The sequence below is a fragment of the Melanerpes formicivorus genome, unplaced genomic scaffold, assembly GCF_026170545.1.
Source record: "Melanerpes formicivorus ecotype bairdi unplaced genomic scaffold, bMelFor1.0.p_v2 SCAF_35, whole genome shotgun sequence".
NCBI classification, from domain to species: Eukaryota; Metazoa; Chordata; class Aves; order Piciformes; family Picidae; genus Melanerpes; species Melanerpes formicivorus.
This window is the reverse complement of record NW_027142387.1, coordinates 3,637,228-3,658,115: the sequence shown is the minus strand read 5'-3', so window position 1 is coordinate 3,658,115 and position 20,888 is coordinate 3,637,228. Positions and strand designations below refer to the sequence as shown.

Sequence of the window (20,888 nt, the reverse complement as noted above, 5' to 3'; positions counted from 1 at the left end):
ATGTGCATATTAAGGTAAACACCTTTGAGTGCAGCGGCTTTGTCCACTTGCCTGCCACAGGTGGTTGGCACAGTGATTGTTGTGCAATATCTTTCTCACCCGCAGCTTTGTGACAGTTTGATACTGCATAGCAGGGGAATCTCCTGTCTCACTGGAAAGATGGAGTCATACTGCAAGTTTCCAACTCCCAAACAGTGGTGTTTAGAATTAGATTGTTGTCAGGGTTACTTTGACACAAACCTTGAAAATTGCCTGCCACATCTACAACGGTTGGTTACAGTTGTTTTTTATTTCAGTTGCCAGTCCTGCAGGCAGACTCACTTGGGCACATACAGGGAACCCAGCCACAGACATAAAGAGGGACAACTATTGATCTTACTACACTCATGTATTTTGGAAAACTTTTTGCCCAGCCCTCTTTATGATTACTTTTTCCAGTCCAGGAAACCTTGCTTTTCAAAGATGAATTCCACATCGTAAGAATCACAACCGCTCTCCTTGACCTATGTGCATGCTAATCATATCACAGACAACAAGGCCACCCACACACCACTGTCATCTCTACTTGCAAGCCTTCTGCCTTGCCAATGAAAATTTAACATACATAAAAGAAAAAACACTGTCACAAAGACTCATCTTACATTTTTCATTGTAACTTCTGACACACAATACCTATGCTCATGTAAAATGGATGGGTACATATTCCCTACACAAACCCAGACAAAGGACAGAAAGAACAAACTAGCAGGTACCTCCCAGACAAAGTTCTATTTATTTGGCTCAAAGATTTAATCCTACAGACACAGGAAGAAATCCTTGGGTGACACAAGTCAGGTGTGACAGCTTTGAAGTGCACCCTCTATAAATAAAGCTTTCTGGCTGGGGCTCACTTTTCCTTCTGCTTAGAGAAAAGGAATACAGAATTTGCTGCCTGCAAAGCTGGGCTCTGTCAGTCACTGCTGAACACATTAATCCTGATGTGTTTAGCATTAGAGTCAGACAGCAGCAATAGGTTTAGGAAGATCAAAGTGAAAAGTGAACTTACCAGCACACTTCCACCAGCCTTTGGCTGTCTAGCCAGGCTCACCCCCATCCATTCATCATCTCTGTCTTCTTTGCAGGTCTTTCCACAGAGTGCGCCCCGAGAATTGCCTACAGAAAGGGGGAAAAGGCAGCAAGGCAAGGAGATATTAAGTTTTAAGAATACACCAAAGAATCCCTACAAGAAGAGGGATGTTTGCCTATCTAACATCAGCCTGACAGCGCTTTTCTTTTCCCCTTCATCCTGATTACTAACTCTTGTACACATTACCGGGGGCAATGCTCTCACTTTTACTAGGCACCATACAAACACACAGCGTAGGACAGACTATTGCAAACAACCAGTAGCTATTTCAGCATGTCCACAGCTCTCCTTGAGTAAATCATCCAACTGAAGTCAATAGGACAACTGTGAGATTACCTGCAGAATGCAATCAATGTAAAAATAACTCTTAAAAAATGAGATCTGGGGTGCTTTTAAAAAGGGGATGGGGAAAGGGAAAAGAAAAAAGAAGGCTAGGTCTTTAGTTCTGCCAGGTAATATTCACAAATCTATGAGACAGTTTACATTACAGTAGCAGGAAAACTTTTAAAAGTATAAAAAGAAAATGAAACAGTCAAAACACTGTTTTAATACATGTAAGCTTCATAAAAATAAATTCTATTTGTGTCAGTCATGAACAGATGAACAATACTACCATGCCTTTTTTATAGGCAGAAAAAACAATAATGCATGGCACCAAGAAACTAAAATTGTTTAAAGGCTCAAATTCTCTCCATTAGACCCCAGCATAAGGTTTTAGATCAGAGCCTTACTTCAGGACACAACTTTCCTTCAACTCAGACAGCACATCAAAGAAACCAAGGTTGATCCTGATCACAAGCAATAGCCTACTGTAAGCATGGCTCTCACTGAGAAACACAAAAAGTAAACCCAAGGAAAGATTTGCTGTGTTACAAGGGAATCTGCTAAAAAGACCACACATCATGGGCCCACTACCACACTGCATGGGGTCATCCCACACACACCAGTTGCAGCAGTGCCTGGAGTGGGTAGCAGCAGTGCCAGCTATTCACATACCCACTCACAAGATGTTAAGTCATGCTGAAGCAAGTAGAGAAAAGACAAAACCCGCATCTCCATGGGTACTCACTAAAGAGTGAGCAAGGTCACTGGGAAGACACCAGCTGCAAGTGGGATGCTGTTTCATAACGACAAAGAGAATATGACAACTTTTCTACTAAAGCTCAGAAGTGTCAGGAGAGGCTGACATATGCCTCTGTCTCAGGGCTTCTGGAGCTGGAAGGAGGTTTGCTAGCCATGTGGGTTGGGAATTTTTTTGTTTATTTGTGTCCCCCTCCTCATTTCTCAAGCATCACAACAACTTACCTCTACCCATATCCAGTTCTGTGCATCTTCTGTCAGGGTTAGTATGGACTCTGCATTTAAACACTGCTCCTGGGGACTGAACAGAGGTGCTGTATTTAGAGTCTGCCTTGGGAGCACCAACCAAGATCCTGGAAACCAAAAGCAGAGTAACAAGTGATTAATTTCAGAAGAAAAAAAAAATAATTATAATTAAAAAACAACTAACAGCAAGGTTCACATTGCCAGAGCTTCCTCATCAGAAGGACTTCTCTCCAGCAATCTCATAAAATTATGACATCGACAATCACAACTGAAAACACCACACACAGTAAAGGCATTTCTCCTCAGAGCAGCCACAAATACTTTAACAAGTTATATTTCAGCTAGAATTGTAACACATTTAAAGAAACACCCCACTCTCAAACACATTTAGGAAGTTATCAGGACAGAAAACAGCAGCTGCATCCATTTTCCCTCAGTTTTAACTATACACCTATTAATCAAGACCCCACAGGAGCTAATACACACACACACTCATAAAAGAGTGAAATTTGAACCTGTGTGCTTGCCAGCCAGCCAAAGATTAATAAGCTTGTTCAGAAGGTTGAGGCATCCCATTCTCAGAATACTTTATGTAACTATAGTTTAAAAAAAACCAAACACAAAAACAAACAAACAAACCCAACCAGCAACACAGAAGCAAATCTCTTCCACAAGGCATTGCTATCACCCAAAGTTTAGCACTAAGGCTGTGAAGACTGTACCTGGGCTATTGAGTCCACATGAGAGCTGGTGTATCTGGGGAGTACCAATCCCCAAGTTCTGACCACAGGGATCCCTAACATACCCTTGACAGATAACAAGCAGGTTTTAATTACTTGTGCTACAAACCAGATGATGGTTTAACAAGCCCTATGAGATGATTTTTGCAGAGAAGTACAGGGGAGGCACAAGTATTAAGCAAGCCCTTTAATCACTTCACAAGGCATGCAAGTGTCCAGAGTCAACCTGAGCCACCTGGCAGAGCTGCTCCTGCATCAGTCTGATATATACAAAACAGCAGCAAGTTTCCACTCCCTGCACACTTCCTTGGATTTGGGACATGAAAAACTGTCCTGTGGCATTTAGAAATATGTTTACAAAAAGAAGAGAAACCCCTACAATGAGTGGCCATTTTCTCTGAAATTTCATGAGCTCAGCTGTATTGGTTGGAGAAGCTTGATGGGGCTGCACTCTACAACACATCATGTTTTCACAAGTGAGAAGAATTAATAACCAAAATACTTAAACTTACAAAGCCTGCACACACTGGGGAATCAGTGCAAAAGAGCCTGAAATAATAGCTCCAAATGAAAATCCCACCAGGCAGGCAGCAGCAGAAAATCAAATGCCAATCATTTTCACTTACACAGGCAATGAATGTGTGTCATTCACTTATTGACAGTCATGAGGGCTAACAAAAATAAATAAGGAGGGATATTACTAGCTTAAAGAGTAAGGAGTTCAAATTGCAAATAGCAAGAAACTGTTTCTATGACCTGTTATGACAGTAAGATAATGCAGGCCACATTGACCTCCAGTTTAAAAGCAGTTTTGCGCTAACCTATGCAAAGCAAATACAACTCAGCAATCAGTGCATTAAGATACCTTGGGTTGCAGAATGCAAGATGAAACCTAAATCAAAGACTCTTCAGCTCTTAAAAAGCTGAATGGGGGGAAAGATAATTAACGATTTGGCAAAGATAATATTGCTGTCTTGAGCAAATATACCCTCCAAAAAGAAAATATATGTTGCCATTTCTTCACGCACGCTGAGCAGAAAGAAACATTCAGTAAAGGCACCTGGTGACATGTGCCAAAAGCAAATGTATTTTGGATTGTCCTGAATGTCCATACATTCAAAATCGATACTTCACCAACATCACACACTATGTCACCTTTGGATCTTGTTTCATTCTTTCCCTCTTGCAGCTGGATCCCAGCAAGTGAAAACTTTGCAGATTTCCTGTTCCTTCTGGCATGGCCCATACCTACCCATGCCCCAAGAATGTCACCCTTCAGTGAATTGGGAGATTTTCTGTTGGCTCACATGCTTTGTTGGTTGGTCAAGTTGGTATTTGGTACAGACTGCTTACTTCAGTTTTATTGAAAGTTTAGAGACTGGAATATGTCCTTCATCAAGAAAAGAGATCTTTAGTCTTTCATTATTTTCTGTCTCTAACAGTTTAACCATTGGGGGAAAAAATGTCACCTGTTTAACTGTCATGAGCCTTTTCAGAAGACCTGATAGAAGACTCATTTGCATCCAAACATTTTTGGGACTCATCAAACAAGACAAACACCTGTTTTGTATTTCTCCTTTGAAATGCTTTGCAATTTCTATGAAACAATGCTGCAATCAGATAAAGTGGTTTTCCATTTCAAAACAAAAATACATCTCAAAGCAAAGCCTTAGAGTCTAATACAGTCCTTTTGGATTTCAGTGCTCTGGAGTCTGGCCTGCCATAAACACAGAAGATACATAAACAGTCAGCAGTGTAACTGCTGTTTATCAGGCAACCTTCCAATAGATTCCAACTAAGTGAACCAGCTCTGGTTTAAAATAGCCTAATTTGTGATTTCACAGATTTCCAGCACTGCTATAGGACTATGTGGGCTGTCAGCTATAATGTGGGCAGTATACTCTTTGCATAGATCATCAATGAGCGCCAGCTCTCACCACAAGTGTAATGCTCTGCAGGAATCCCCTAAGATATTTGGGAGTAGCAGCATGAAGACACCTTGAAGAGGAAACCCCATCAAGAGAAAGAGATGGTAGGGAACTGAGGGCAGTGTGGTTTGTGCATGGAAATCTACATCCTATTGGATCTGTGTACCAAGTATTAGAGTCTAAACCAATATGAGGAGCAGTAGGAAAAGAGGCCATTTAACCTCTTTTTGCATTCATAGTCACACAATCAAGGACAAATGCCCTCATCTGTATGGGAGCAGCTATGCATCTACATGGACAGAAACCATCACATCACATAGCAGGAGCCACAGCAGCCAGTATTAATGGATGACGAGAAGCTTTTTTGGCCACATGGAAATCCACACCTCCTCAAAATTACTTCCTGCAGAACAGTAACTATCAGTTTGCTGATGATTGACCCTCGGGACATAGAGATTTGGAAATTAAGTGCTGCATTTAGCAGAAGGAACAGCGAATGAAAGTGTCAGGCTGACCGATGGCATGGAGAGATGCCAAGCACATTAAGCATCAGCCTGCAGCATGCCAGCTGTGATTAGGCAATTGCAGCTCGAGGACTGGGGAGTGTAGGTACCTCACCTCACTGCAATGTTAAGTGGCAGAGAAAAAAACTCTTTAAATATCCTTGCATACCACAGCAGACTTCAAAAGCAGCACCAGAGGAGGGCACACCACAGCATATCCCAGCCAAGTTTCTTTCCTTCAGAAAGGTCTCCATCACTGGCTAAGCTCTCCAAGTAAAAGCCCCAGTGGTTCATCCTTTACGTGCAGAGCAAGAAGCAGGATGGTTGTTATCTGGGCAACAAGTGGATGACCTGTGACGAAGAACAGCAAACCCCAAAGTGCCATGGCAGCACCTACAGCATTACTACATGGCTTATGCAACATGGCATCCTTTACCCAGCCCATACACGGTCAGTCTGTTCTGCACCTTTCTTCTGTTGCACACAAGCACTAACACCCTGCAGTGCAGAAGAGCCTTCACTGTTTCAGCAGCAACACAGACCGATGAAGAGCAGGGATGAAGGAATGAAGCAACAGCACAGAAACCAGACTCATTCCTCATTGTAAAACTCACAGCAGGACACCATGCAACTAAACTGACTCGATCACTTCTTCCTGCCAGAAAGGATAAAGTTGTTACTCTGGACTTGATGAGGGATATAAGGGTCCAGCAAGAAGGGGGCAAAGGGAAGGGAAAGGAGGGAAATAAAGTGACATCTTATTTTTAACAAAGAATGATCTGAGATACCACATTATCAAACTTATTTTTATTGGGGCAAAACTGACATTTGTTTCTTCTTAAACTGTCTGAAGGAAAGCAGAGAAAGAAACATTCTTGGTTGGCTTGCAGGGTCTTTACTCCAAGCTTCAAAATTATATCCAGAGAACAGAAGCACTTTGGCTTGTCTCTGCTCCAAATGCAAGCAGCCACCTGGTTCCTTACTTGACTGAAAATGGCAATAATGGGGAACGGGTAAATCTTTCAAGATTTACAGTCATAAAATCTGCTTAAGGAAAGAGCAGAAGACATTGCCACACATACAATAACCTTAACACATCTGCAACATCTCCCATCTTCAGGAAACTGGAAGATGTCTGCACACAGTTTCGAGAACAGAGAGATTCATTGCTGTTCCTTGACCTTTATTTAGGCTGCATGCACAGGTTAGGAGTACAACTGCACACAGCAAATTAGGGTCAAGGAGACTGTAAAAAAAATATATCTCTGCAGCTTCTTATATCAGCCTAAGCTGGGCACAGGAGCTTGAAGCACCTATGAAAACAAACTTTCCAGTTCCCCAATGAAAATAGGAGCTTTCCCAGCAGTGGTGACAAGCCCACCCTCATGATTTTTAACAGTCCAGTGCTAATGCTGACCATGTTAAGCTGCTGTTAACCCTTCTGTGTGTTAGGGTTTGCAATTTCATATTCAAAAGCACTTCATGATCTTAGATTTTTTTTTTTTTCTGGGTACCACAGCCAAGGCTCAGTGAAGAAGCTCCACTTTCAGAAAACTGGAGTTTGCACAACTGGATTTTTTACTTTCAAGCACCAGATGAGTTACAGGCACCTGCTTTCAGACAGACACCTAACACTGCTAGCCCAGCAACATTTCCAAAGTGGGATGTCCAGGAAGGTGTACGTTCCCTTCCAAAATAAAACAACAAAAAAAATCAAAGTCATCACACCAGCATGTGCTATCTAAAGATAAATCATGTTATTGATCAGAATGACAGACACCTACACTAGAAGCAACAAGTTATATCAATTTCCCCCCTACTAGACCAGCATTTCATTCACACCACCATGAATGCCCAGCAATTTGTGCTCAACACAGGTTGCTTTCAGCCTTCATATCCTCTGTTGGTTCCTGCCCCAAGTTCAGCATTGCTTTAAACTGAGCACTTTTCTTCTCCCAGACTCTTTTTCTCTATGAAGCCTTCTGATAAGCGCTTAAAAGTGAATGCTCCATGAAAGCCACCATGCAGAAAGGCAGAGCACACAACTACTGATGAACTAAAGGGTGTGAAAGAAATTCATTTTTCAAGAACGAGACAGCAGCATGAATACATTTATTTATATCACAGTGCACCACAGTTCCAACATCAACAGCTGAGTAATCAGGTCATATCTAAGTGTAAGAGATAAAGACAAGCTTTGTGGTCATTTACTGGCAGCAGTGGCTCCTACTCACATTAGGAGTGCACCAGCTGACATCAACTAGGTCCAAATAAAAGAAGTCAGTTTTAATTTTGACAAAGAGCCCCTGACCCAGACAAGAGCGAGACAGACCACGCTCCAAGGCTCTTTTCACTGCACGGAAAAAACAAGCAGCTTGCCAGTTTGCATAATTTCTTGAGATGTAGACAAACTTTCTATTATCGCTCGTTATTCTTTGTTTAAAAAAACCGTTACATGGACACTTCCTCTGCGGTCTCGTGCCAAGAGCGGGCACACGGAGGGACGCACGCCTCCCAATTTAGGAAGGGCTCTGCAGCCACTGGAGGGATTTTCTTCGGGGGACGGAGGGACCAGTGCTGCCCATGCTGACCGCTCTGCTCCCGCGGGAGATTACCGCTACCAGCCCTTTCCGTTCAACGCGGCAAGACCCGTCACCTTCCGCACCCCGGCGTTGTCTGCCTGGCAGATGAAACGCTAAGCACTCGTCACAAGCACCGAACCGAGGGGCTGCTGGCGCTGGAAGACAGCGAGCTGACGGTGCCGAGCGCCCGGGAGGGCCCCCGGTGTTAAACACCGTCCAAAGACAGGGAACCGGGTTACAGAGCGGTGAATCCTCCGTTCTTTCTCCCCACGATGGGGCAGAAAGAACCCGGGAAAACTATGCCACTTTCCTGCCCTCCTCTGTCCTTGCGAACGGGACTCGGTCCTCTCCGTTCTCGGCAGAGGCGGCAGCAGAGGGGGATGCCCGAGCGGAGGATGTCCCGGCGGAGCTGGCCCCGCGGCTTTACCGTCCAATGCAAGGACCATGCTACTCACCACCGCGTGTTGTCGTGGTAGTGCTGCAGCACTGAGTACCCGAAGAAGGACCCGTTAGGACCCTGGAAAACCACAGGGCGACCCACGTCGATGTTGTAGCAGCGCCCCAGGGCCACCCATAGCAGTGCACACAGCACCCGCGCTCCACGCCGCCGAGCAGTCGCCGGCATCCTACGAGCCACGGGACAACAACCTGGTTCGTCCCGGCACCGCTGAGCCCCGACTGTCCCCGACGCTGACTCCCCGCACAGTGCAGCCGGGCGCGGCGCTTTTGTGCCCGCCCCGCGGCTCGGCTCGGAGCAGCTTCGCTGCGCCTAGCGGGGACTGCGCGCCCCGTCCACTCCGCGCCGCTCCGCCCCGCGGCTCTGGCGCCCCCTGGTGGCAGCGGCCGACACAGGGCAGCGCCCATCCAGGGAACACCAGACGCGCACTGCCTTGCCCCGCCCGCCGGCACCCCCGCTCCCAAACCAGCACTCCTCAGCTCGCCCGCCGGCACCCCCGCTCCCAAACCGGCGCTCCTCAACCTGCCTTCTCCTGCCGCGGGAGGGACTTCTTCAACTAGATCAGGTTGCTCAGACCCCGGTCCAACCTGACACTGAATGTCTCCAAGGATGGGGCGTCTATAAATCTCTGGGAAACCTGTATCAGTGTCTCACCACCTTCATTGTAAAACATTTCTTCCTTAATACCTAAACCTCCCCTCTTTCAGTTTAAAGCCATCACCCCTTGTCCCGTCACAATGGGTCCTGATAAATTTTCATTAAAGGGTAAATAAAACCTGCAAATAATAGTTCTAATGTTTTATTGGACTATTTGGGGAAAGAATCAATCAAAGAATAAGATGAGCAAGAGCAAAAGCAAGAATACGGTCTTCCCTAGGGGGCAAGATGAGTGACCTGTCATCCTGAAGGAGAAATGAAGGAAAGTGTTAGAACACCTTTGGAGCCCATCCTTTTATTATTCAGTAAAAAACATTACATTTTAGTGCTCAGGATACATGAGAAATTCTGTTTAGACACCTCTTGAGGATCAAGACCAGGATCCAGGTTCTTGACCAGGTTCTGGTCAGGTTCTTGACCAATGTTCCCTCAAGAGGTAACTGGGATCTTCATTTATTGCTTTGGCTTTGGGTATTTAATTCCATATACTCCCCTTGTTTATGGCAAGGGCCACTGAGAGAAGCAGAGCATACCCCGGGAAATGCAAGAGCAGACAGAAGGGCCAGGAACTGCTGCTTCTGGCAGGTAGCTGGGGATAGGTAGCTAGGTGTAGGACTTTTTGCATAGGTACAGGGTGGTTCTTGGCAAATTTGCTTCTAACGATGACAATGATCTCCAGGGAAGGGTGCTGGATGTCAGGGCTGTTTGAAAACTTACATGGAAGAATGCTGTTGCAAGTCAAATGATCTCTCATTGCAGGAAGATCTGGGTGAAAGTTTGCATAAAAGGGTTAAAGGGTTTGCACCAGGATGCATGTTCAGTGAGCAGAGAATTTTGTGGTGAGCTGTTTTGTGATGTCCATGTGGCTCTTTCAAAAGCACAGCCTGCTCCTGCAGGGAACATCCTTGTCAGGAAGAAGATGGTTCATAAATCACAAAATCACAGGTTGAAAGGGACGCCAAGGATCATCTGGTCCAACCTTTCAAGGCAATAGTAAAGTTTAAATGAAGTGGCCCAGGACCCTGTCAAGCTGAGTCTTAAAGGTGCCCAGTGCAAGGGAATCCACTGCTTCCCTTGAGAGAGGATTCCCATGTCTAACTGTTCTCATGATGAAAATTTTTCCTTTGGAGTCCAATTGGAATCTTCCCAGCAGTAACTTGTGCCCATTACCCCTCATCTTTCCTATGTGACTCCTTTTAAAAAGGGAGGCTCCATCTTCCTGGCAGCCATCTTCAAGTACTGGAACATGATAACAGGATCTCCCCCCAGCCTTCTGTTCTCAAGGCTGAAAAAACCCAGTTCTTCCAGTCCTCTGATCATTCTTGTGGCCCGTCTCTGGACACTTTCCAGCCTGTTCACATCCCCATCAGAGCAAGTGCCACGTGTGTGTTACTGTTTAGAATGCCATTTTTTCTGCTGGCTATGATGCTAGATAGTGGACGCAAGTGTAGGAGTATTCTAGGGACAAATTTAACAGAGAAGTAAAAACTATGGAATGTCATGGTGAAAAAAACAAACATCATCAATAAAGGAAGGGAGGTTTCCAGCCCTCAAGGTATAGATAAACCTGGTGGCATGCTTGCTAAAAGCTCTTGCTCAAGCTGGCTCATAAAAACATTAGGGTAGTTGAAGTCTTCTCTTCTTCATGTATATCCAGGGTTATGGAGAAGCAAACACCTTCTAGTCTTAGATGTAAGTGGCGCAGTGCTCAGCACCCAGTAAAAAGGAAAAGTCACTTATCAGTAGCCTTCAGCCTTTAGTGCCTGACCAAACTGCAAGAACTGATTTGCTCATTAGAGCATCAAGGGACAATGGCAGAGTGCTTACACCCTATTAGTAGGGAGATTTGTGACAGCTAATGACAAGATTTTCACGGGGGGTTTACAACTGTGCAATCAATGTGGATAAAATTAATCTGATTTGCCCAAAAAGTCAACATGCCACGATTAAGCAAATTCCACAAATGACATGCAATCCCATTAGCATTACCAAGCCAAATCCTCTGCCTTTTGAAGCAAGAAACTGATGGGGCTTTTCAGTTTATCACCGCAGCACTGGATGCTGCTGCTCAGACAGCTGTCCAGTAAAACTGAGGGAAATGTGAGCTGACATGCTGGAGGGGAGCAGTGGGTTCATCTGTCTCCAGCAAAGTGGATGGCTGAGGTGAGTGAAGCACTTGTCTCTCTTGATGGAGTGTGCTCTCGGGAGGACTTATTTCCACTACAAGTGATATGAGACGGAACTGTGTCAGTCCATAAAACATTTCAGCTCTCCATTCTTGGCAAGGCAGCCTATCCAGAGACAAGCTAGGCACACTGTCCATCCATCCATTTCTTCCTATTTCTGAACATCCAAGTACTGAAGTCATCTTACAACATTGAATCCAAGGAGAATTCTGTCAGTCTGAGCAGAAACAGAAACTGCCTGTCTTGATGGCATAGGTTTAGCTGATGAAATCCTGGTGTGCCCTTTAGAAAACTAATGGGGAGCATCCAACTGCAGCAACAAGCATAATAATAATGTACTGTTAAATGGATCTGATGGTACAAAGGAGGGTCAAGAGCAAGGACTTGTACATTAAATCCTTTGTGAAGGAACTGTTCAGAATGGGAATAATGCTGCTACATTTCCATATTGGTTCTAACTGCTTGTACCTCCACATTTGCTTCATCTAGGAAGGCTCTGTACCTGTACCAAAGGGCTAATATGTAGTTTACACACACATATATTAATTAAGGACTTAACTGCAGTTGAGATTGCTCTGGTTTTGCAGGGCTCAGTCCCCAGATCAGCTTTGAAATTAGGAAACTTACCTGTAAATTGAGGATGGTCAATGAAACAGCACTAGACAATACTTGTTAAAAAATAACTTCAATTGTAGAGCTCAGGAAAAAAACAACCCAACAAAAATAATGTTCTGGCTATAGAAAGAAAACAACTGTTCTGTGTCTTCATCACTTAGAAATTCAGCTGGGTACAGACCTGATTCACCAAGACTGAGTGCTAATAGGTAATTCTCTTCCTGGAGGCTTCCTCTCAAAATGCCTCTTCATGCAAGAATCTTTTTTTATATATCTAGATCTATAACTATAGCAAGAGCTACATCTAAATCTATCTCTAGATCTGTATTTACTTTTCCACCTGTGCTGCTGCACATATTGAACCCATCATCATTTTCCTGTTTCTTACCAATCCTTTACTTAAAACTAAGGCACTGATTTTTGGTGCACTACCCCTTTGTCTTTCTTTGCATTCGTAGCAAGGTGATGCCATAGCATGCTCATGGTATTCACAGATTGCATTGGGTTGGAAGGGACCCTCAAAGGTCATATTGTCCAACCCCCCTGCACTGAACAGGGACACCTCCAGCTAGATGAGGCTGTCTAGGGCCACATTGAGTCTGATCTTGAATGTCTTCAGGAACAGGGACTCAACCACATCCCTGGCAGCTTGGGCTCCCTCTGTCTGACTTGCAAAAGTCAATCTCTTTAAGTTTAGATTTAATGACTGTATCTTCCCAGAAATCACTGTCTCCACTTCTTGTGTCCTGCCACCTGTACTTGCCCCACAGCCTGCAGGTTCCAGGTCTTCGAACAGGCCTAATATAGACTGCTTCTCTCCACCAGAGATGCTTTCTTTCTGCTCAGATATCCCAAACTTTTAGCTGGATAGAAAGAACAGATTGAGCACAGTTACCCATATGGGAAATGAGGCTATACCATGTGTTTTGAGCCAGTCTATGGCCACAAGTGACTGAATTGTCACTAAATTCCTGTGGGCACCCACAGTTTGCGAGTACAATGGCTGACAGCTTATTTCAACCCTGTCTGTTCAGGTGTAGATTTCTCTCACCTGCCCCAAGCTTCCTCCCACCACCCTCAGCCATGGTTAGGGAGTGGCTGCACTCCCATGCAGGGACATGCCAATGACTGGAAGCCATCCCATAAGGTCATTAATAGAACGGCTGCTGCCTCTCCCAATCATCATTCACACCTTTATGTCAGCATGTGCTTAGCCAGGAGGTTTTAAGGGGATTTAAGTTAAAGGAGATTGGTATCTGTGTTGTAAATCAGGTATTAATAATACTACTGTAGTTCATTTTCAGTCAGTTTCCATAGGTAACATATTCCAGTTGAGTTCCCACTGGAAAACGGACTCGGGTTCCTATGCTGGTGCTCTCACATCATATATGGCATTTAATTTCTACTGGTCTGATCTTTCATTTGGCTGTGGCTCATTCTGCAGCTGGAGTAAATAGGGAAGAAGCAAAATTAATCTCTTGCGGGTACTGTTATTTGCTATTGTAAGCTCTTCAATGACTGTCTCTAAGCTTTCTTCTAGAGCTCTAGTAGAATTTTCCAAATAGATTGAGAACCCAGAAAGTTTTATCTGGGTGGAAGACAAAGCTGATATAAATCTTAGCTGATACAGAAACAGATGATGAAATCAAAAATTCCTGTAATAACAGCTAAAAGAATAGGGAGGAAAGAGAGAATTTTCAGACCTTCATATGCAAAATCCAATTGCCCCTCTTTAGGTACTTATTATTTCTTCTCCTAAACAGCACTGTTTCAGCAGCAATTCAGTTTATTTAGTGATCCACCTTCACCATTTGTCTGACCCCCTTGAAAACCATACATTAACGTGCACTTAAACACTTGCCCTGGCTTTCAATACAGGGGTGAATTTCAGCCTGATTTATGGTTCATTTGTTCCCAAATGAAAAGGCATCACATAATGTAAAACATATTTCTACAACATTTGTCATATGCTCTATACCAGCAGCTGAAGGAATTTAGCTGAGCCAAATAAAAGGGGGACAAAAAGAAAAAATAAAAATCCATCAGGTAAAATTTCCCCGATTGCTAAAATTGTTTTTCTTTCTTCAGCACACCCAGAACTCTGCCTTTTCCTACCGATGTGGACTCTGCTCAGCTATGCTGCGTGCTTCGTTAAGTACGTGCTTAAAGACGAGTGCAGGCTTGTCCTGCACTGCCTTAAGCGGAGCTGAATGGCATCCCCGAAGCCACACGCGTGCTCAGGGTGAGGCAGGACCGCGGCTGCCTTTCTGATACGCAGCCCTCACATTGTGCACCCCTTGTATTTCCTAACAGCTGCCATGTGTTTGCTTGCATGTGGTTAGAATTACAGCCCTGCTGTAAAGCATACGCTGTACATTTAAAGCTGTGCATGCACATTGCGAGCCGGGCTCGTACAGGCTCCTTTTGCAGTGCTTTTCACCCGCTAGCCTTGGTCTCACTAGCGGCTTGTCACTGTGCTTTTTTATTTGACACTGACGACAGTGAGATCACGTGCTGAGCCACCCGGTGCTGATTGAACCTCATCACCACAGCCCAGGGATCAATGGATCAAAAAGCTTTCATCACCATAACAAGAAGAGACTTGTTTTTATTTGGCAACGTGCTGTAATCAAATCCTCTGTGCCATTTCTTTTGATGTATATATAAGGAAAGCCAGTGGATAAGAATGCATAAACCCAAAAATAAGCCCTGTGGCAATATATTCCAAAAGCACAGGCAACGTGCCTTGGGTGGTTATCCCTAAAATAGCTGAGCCAGCCTCAGCAGGTCTCTCTTAGTCAAAATGATGAAGAAATTCTGTTCATCTCCCTTGACAGAAGCCCATGGGGACCACTTGTGTGGAAAAGGACAGGCTATCAAGGTACCAGAGCTAGGGAAATAAAATGTGAAGCTCCACCAGTTCAGAGCACATGAATCTGGGCTTTCAAAAATGGCTAAGAGATAAAACTTCTCTCCTATGACCATGGAGAAACTCCAGAAGTACTAACCTCCAAGACCAAAGCCAGCCTTCATCAGTACCTCCTAAACAATCACAGAAATGCAACCAAAACCATGATAGACCTAAAACATAACTGGTGGATACCCCCAGACTTCTGAAATGTTGGTATGCTCTTCATAGAACTTGCTTGCTAGCATCATCTTGCTCTTCTAACAGAATGTTTCTTGGCTAAGTAGCAAGCTGAGCTCCTTTTGGTTAGGACACCAGCTCTCCCCCATGGCTGAATTTTAAACTCAGGCAAGATGAGATTGCTGAATGCATCACACAAGCTGGAGCAAAAAGTGTCACTAGCTTTCAACAGGCATTGCCCCAGGCTGTGGCTGTTCTCCGTAATGTTCATAACAGCCTCACGGAGATTATACATAAAGGAGGTGGATGCTGAAATGGTGACTTTTCACAAAAGAGCTCCTTTTCCCAGAAGACCACCTCTTCACTGCTAACCCTGGAACTTCTGGGAGAATTGCTAGGTTACCTGGAGAAATACATCAAAGAGAAATGATAAATCAAATCTCCCCTCTGATAACCATTCTCTATCCAGCATCAGGAGGGGATTAGACCTGCCACAAAACCTGCAGTTTCTGCATCAAGCTTAGGCTGACAAGAATTCAGGAGACAGAAACAATGGATCCTTATCACAGTTTTCTTAAGTAGCTTAGTCCTGTCTCCAGTCGATATCTGAACTGCAAAACACCAGCAGTGCTTCCCCCTTCTCTGAGAGTGTGCCCAGGACAGGGGGCATAAGGAGAACCAGCATACTGCAATGTTACAGAGAAGAAGAAAAACTATACATGAAATTCTGAAAGTATCACCTCCCATGTCAAAATCCCACTGATTTCAACCTGCACATTTCAAGTGCTAAGCACAGCTAGAGTTTGCTGCTCCCCAAAGTGGGGGAAAGACACATCCCAGTCTGTATTTCAGTAATGCTACCACAGTATCTTATGTCTGCTTTACAGACTTCTAACCCTTCCAACAAGTTGAGGTGGGGTCATACTCAAAGGACTAGTTGATGATGAGACCTACAAAGCAAATTTCATCTTATAAATCAGGACCTACCCCATTTTCAGAAACAGAATTTCAAATCCGAGTGGAATTAGCTCAAGATTCTACCAGCTTACATACTATTAAATTTAGGTGTCTTAGTTTTGTATAAAATTACATCTTAAGACAAAGGTATTTGGTATACAACTCCAAAGATGCTGTTCATGGCCTGATTCATTTGATTTTCACTTTCACTAGTAAAAAAGTCTTTTTCAACATCCTGGACCTAACCCACAGAAACCCAGGGAAGGGTTTCAAGAAACCTTAATAAAAATGGACTGTTTAGACATTTATTCAGCCCAATACAAGTGGGTTTTGTCTGACTGATCTCATTTCACTACATCCAAACAAAAATCACAAGTGGGAAGAGGGTACTAGATATGAGAAAGTCACAAAATATTGGCTGCATGATGGATCCCAAGGGTCACCATTTTCCTACAGGGTATTAAATCTCACTGCTTTATACATTGAAGAGGTGTCTCTACTTTCCTTTTTAGCCTCCATTTCTAAATCTATTAGTCTGAGACCCTGGTAGTCGCATGAGCTTTGGCCACTTGTCAAAAGGTCCAGTTTACACCACAGCTTTCATGAGTTTTGCTTGGCATTCTTGGCACATCTGCTTTCCATTAGCCAGCCACTCAGTGTTTATTATTCCACATGTCAACTATCATACACCCCTTGTGTGAAAAGTTCAGGTGAACAATAACCTATTTATTATCTCTGAGAGATCCAAACGTGTGCTCCCTATGCAGAAATAGACGTGTGTGTGGGTACTCAAAACTTGAACCCTTAACCAAATAACTTGGGATACACAGTGCCCTTCTGTGACCCAGTGCCCTTCTGTGACCCAGCTATTCCTAAATTATCTAATACACTACGGCTTAATTTGATCTGTGCTGCACATGCACAGTAGTTCAGAAAGGAAAACTGAGAGGCACCATAGAACTTGCTATTTGCAAGAGATATGCCAGAAACAGCAGTTATCCAGCTCAGCAATGTGCAAAACAAATTTTGAGCATCCAGACAGCAAGAAGGGTGCTGTGTTGATGTCAGTGATCTCAAAATAAATTAAAAACCCCCAAACCAAACCAAACCAAAAAGGCCAAACAAAACAAACAAACAAAACAAACAAAAAACCCCAACCAAACAAACCCCCCAACCCTCCCACTAGCTGGGACAAACTTTTTTAAAGATATAATTCAATGAAAATCAGTGGAATTAAGGCAAGGAATGTGCAATCCCCAGAGTGACATTCACTAGAAATAACGTGAAGAAAGAAGCATGGTAGTTGTGCTACCACAGCAGGCTCTCCTGTTTATGAGTGATGTTATTCACACACCTCAGTGACTGGCCCTGGTAGAAGACATGTTCTGGGAGGAACTTGGCAGTAATGACCTTGCCATACCACAGACCAGCCAGAAAATCAGACAAACTTGGTGGCTGATGCGGTATTTTACTGGGTCACCCGCTGATTTCACCTGCTGATTTCTACCAAGTTGCATCTATCATCACTATTAAAACAAAGCTGCATGCTCCTAGCCCTCTCACTCAGCTGATGAGGACTGACCAGGTGGCACCAGCAGTGTTACAAAAAGTTTGGCAGGTCTTTCAAAATGGAGACACAGCAGCTGGAATGTCTAAGCAGTGAGACTGGGGCTTTGGTAGAGGCTCCTCTGTAAGAAATAAGTAAGTTCAGCCTCATTTTAGATTTCAGAGAAAAGCAGAACTTTTGAGAGAAAATTAAGAGTACCTAGTGAGTGCTTACAGACCTGCATGTCCCAGGTGAAAGCAAGCCATGCTGTCCTCAGCAACATCATCCCAACTAAGCTGGGACCAGCCTGGCTGGGTTGACCACAGTGTGTGGGAAGCCAGGTGAGATGTTCGATTGCCCTGCCTACCTTGACCCATTATTCCAGGCACCCCAGTGTGATACATTAAACAAATTGTGCTCACATTTACTTGACAGCAGCAGTGACATGAGAGAGAAGGGAAGTTCAACTGTCACCTTGTCAAAAGGGCATGAACTGAAGTTATTTTTACCTCCTCTTGTCCACCATGTTTTTTGTATTCCCTAACTGTAGCATTACCATTACTGCAGCCACAGAGGGCTTTCTCAAAACCATGGGGATCCTGCTGAAGGATTTCTGGAACAATACATAAATCAACTTCTATTTTTAGTCAATATTAGAGCTTATCTAAAGCAAACATTAATTATGGCTTATCTATAGTCAGCATCCCTCCCAGAAACACACACGGTTATTCTCAACCTAAAAATAAGCCACTGACTTCATGCATTTGCCTCTTATGCTGTTTCCCCACACCATACAGAACAAGCAGCAGAACTCTGCAATCCAGCAACTCACTGAAAGTCACCTTCATCTTCTGCCTGTTTAAAAACTCATTTCCAAGGAGACACTGATGCACAAGTCTTGGAAAGGGTCAGTGAAGACAAATGAAATAAAGTGTTTCATGAAAAGTGTTTAATGAATGATTGCACATAGCCAACACATAAAAGAGGAGCTGGAGACCACCTGCACAATGCCACATTGGCTGGCATCCAGCAGCTCTCTGGCTTGCAGGGCTCTTGGCTAGAGGAAACCACTGGCTCTGCCAAAACCTCTGGCTTGCCCTTCTGTTTATAGAGGTATCCACATGTGCTCATCCAGAAGGTACAAGGTCAGCTCTTGCTCTCTGAGTAGAAAACTGTCTCTAATCACTAGATGTTCCTGTTTCACAACTAAGGCAGAATGTATCTGCTCATTCTTAAAAGCCTAAATACAGCAGGTCCCAGGTGTGGCTGTGCACAGCACACTGCAAAGCAGCCACATCTTTCCTTGTAAGACCTTATTCACCAGTGCAGTCTCCTCTACTGTTGTATTAAGCAACTGACACTAAAACTCCCAAACATAAATTGACATTTGACATAAAACTCCCAAATTAAAAGCCCCTATAGATGCAGACCAGACAGGCCCACAGATAGAGGTGCACCCCAATTCCCAGGGACTGGCATGGCAGTTTTACATTTATTGACTGGTTGAATAAAGACAGTGCTCTAACACCACCACAACTTACAATCAGAATGCCAGGTTGGAAGAAACTTCAAGGATCACCTGGTCCGATCTTATTAGGTCATAGTCTACTTGAAATGGGACAGCACAGAACCCTGTCTAGCTGAGTCTTAGAGCTGCCCACTGCTTCCCTTGGGAGACAATGCCAATGCCTGTTCTCAAGGTGAAACATTATCTTCTGGAGTGCAGCAGGAATTTCCCCAGGAGTAACTTGTACCTATCACCCCTTGTCTTTTCCTTTAGGTAGCATGGGGACATCCTTGTCTTGTGGAAGTGTACAGACAACCTAGATCTCTCCTGCTCACCCTGAATTTAAATAGCAATGAGGCAGAGCCTGCATAAAATATTCAGCAACTCTGCTTCATTTCAAAGTGTTTCATATCCTGAGAATCATCATATTCTGAATGTGTCTACCTGAAGCTGAGTGGGGGAAAAAATTCCACACTTAACTAAGCTAGACACCTCCTCTGCGGTTGGACCAGATTATAATTCAGTGAGTCACAGCACAGTAATCTTGGGGCTGAAACATGCTGTGCTTTGAATAACAGCAGGTAACACGTGCCAGGGATGCAGAGCTTCAAGGTGAGGACAGCTTCTTACTATCTGGAAACACTTTTCAGGGAAGTCAAAGCTAGAATTCAGTGTGAGAAAGCAAAACATTCTCTCTCAGCTCAGCCTGTTTGCTGTTCTCCTGACTGTAAAGGAACACCCTAGTCTTTCACCTTATCCCTCCTCCCTCTGCACCCCTACCTTTTTTTTTTTTTTTATTTGCCATTTACTTAATCACCATTCCAAAAGGGCCACAAAACTCTGGTCCTAGCCCAGGGTATAAAGAGAGGAAATAATCTCCATTCTTTTTATGGCATACTACTCTGTATATTATAAGTCCTAGAGACAGCCATCACAGTAACATGTATCTTCTCTTTTGCATAGCTTGCAATTTGGCTGTTTCAAGCTTGCAAACCATCTCCAGTGGGATTTTCCACTTCTGGGGATAAGTAAGTACTGTCCCTTTAGTTAAGTGATAGAGGAAAGTCCATCCTTCTCAATCTTGCACTTCACTTGCAGGAAAAGGTGTTGCATCAGTAAAGATGATAATTCAGTAGCATCCATGAAGACATGCAGATGTGTCAGTGAACCAGTCACATTAACAAAGGATAGTCCATTCTAGCAGTTCTCATGGGTTGGGACACAAAAATCTCATGGATAGTAGAAGGGTTTACTTCTAGACAGCTTGTGCCTGTTCACGACCAGTTACTTCTACCCCCTCCACAATGGCTGATGAGCTGCTAAAAGAGCTGGAGTGTTGGTCAGAGACATGGCAAAACACAGTAAACTCAAAACTTCTACACAAAACCAGGAACAGAATTAGTATTTCTCATCTGATCTGCCATGATGAATCTTTCATCGCAAATAACTTTACTCTGTGCCTACTTCTGTCTTCCTCATTCAGATACTCTCTTAGGTTTCCATTTCAGCTGTTTCTCCAGAGCTTGTGGCTTGAGTGGGAAAGACTAGCAATACTCAGCAGAAGCAGCAGCTTGCAGTTAAGGAACCACAGAGCATATGTCATGTTGGCTGCAGAGAGATGCCTGTTCTAAATTTGTACACACTCTTTGTTTGATCACTTTGATTCATTT

General features: G+C 43.9%; 1 protein-coding gene across 1 annotated transcript in view; it reads right to left on the bottom strand.

Moving 5' to 3' along the window:
* Nucleotides 1–8,979, bottom strand: part of ITGA9 (integrin subunit alpha 9) — a 216,509-nt gene extending 207,530 nt beyond the window's left edge. Inside the window, exons 1-3 of the mRNA XM_068156889.1 lie at nucleotides 8,661–8,979; nucleotides 2,432–2,559; nucleotides 1,046–1,152 (exon numbers count right to left, since the gene is read on the bottom strand). Coding sequence (XP_068012990.1) covers nucleotides 1,046–1,152; nucleotides 2,432–2,559; nucleotides 8,661–8,830 — 405 coding nt within the window. The 5' untranslated portion in view covers nucleotides 8,831–8,979. The remainder of the gene's footprint in view (nucleotides 1–1,045; nucleotides 1,153–2,431; nucleotides 2,560–8,660) is intronic.
* Between the last annotated feature and the right edge of the window lie 11,909 nt (nucleotides 8,980–20,888).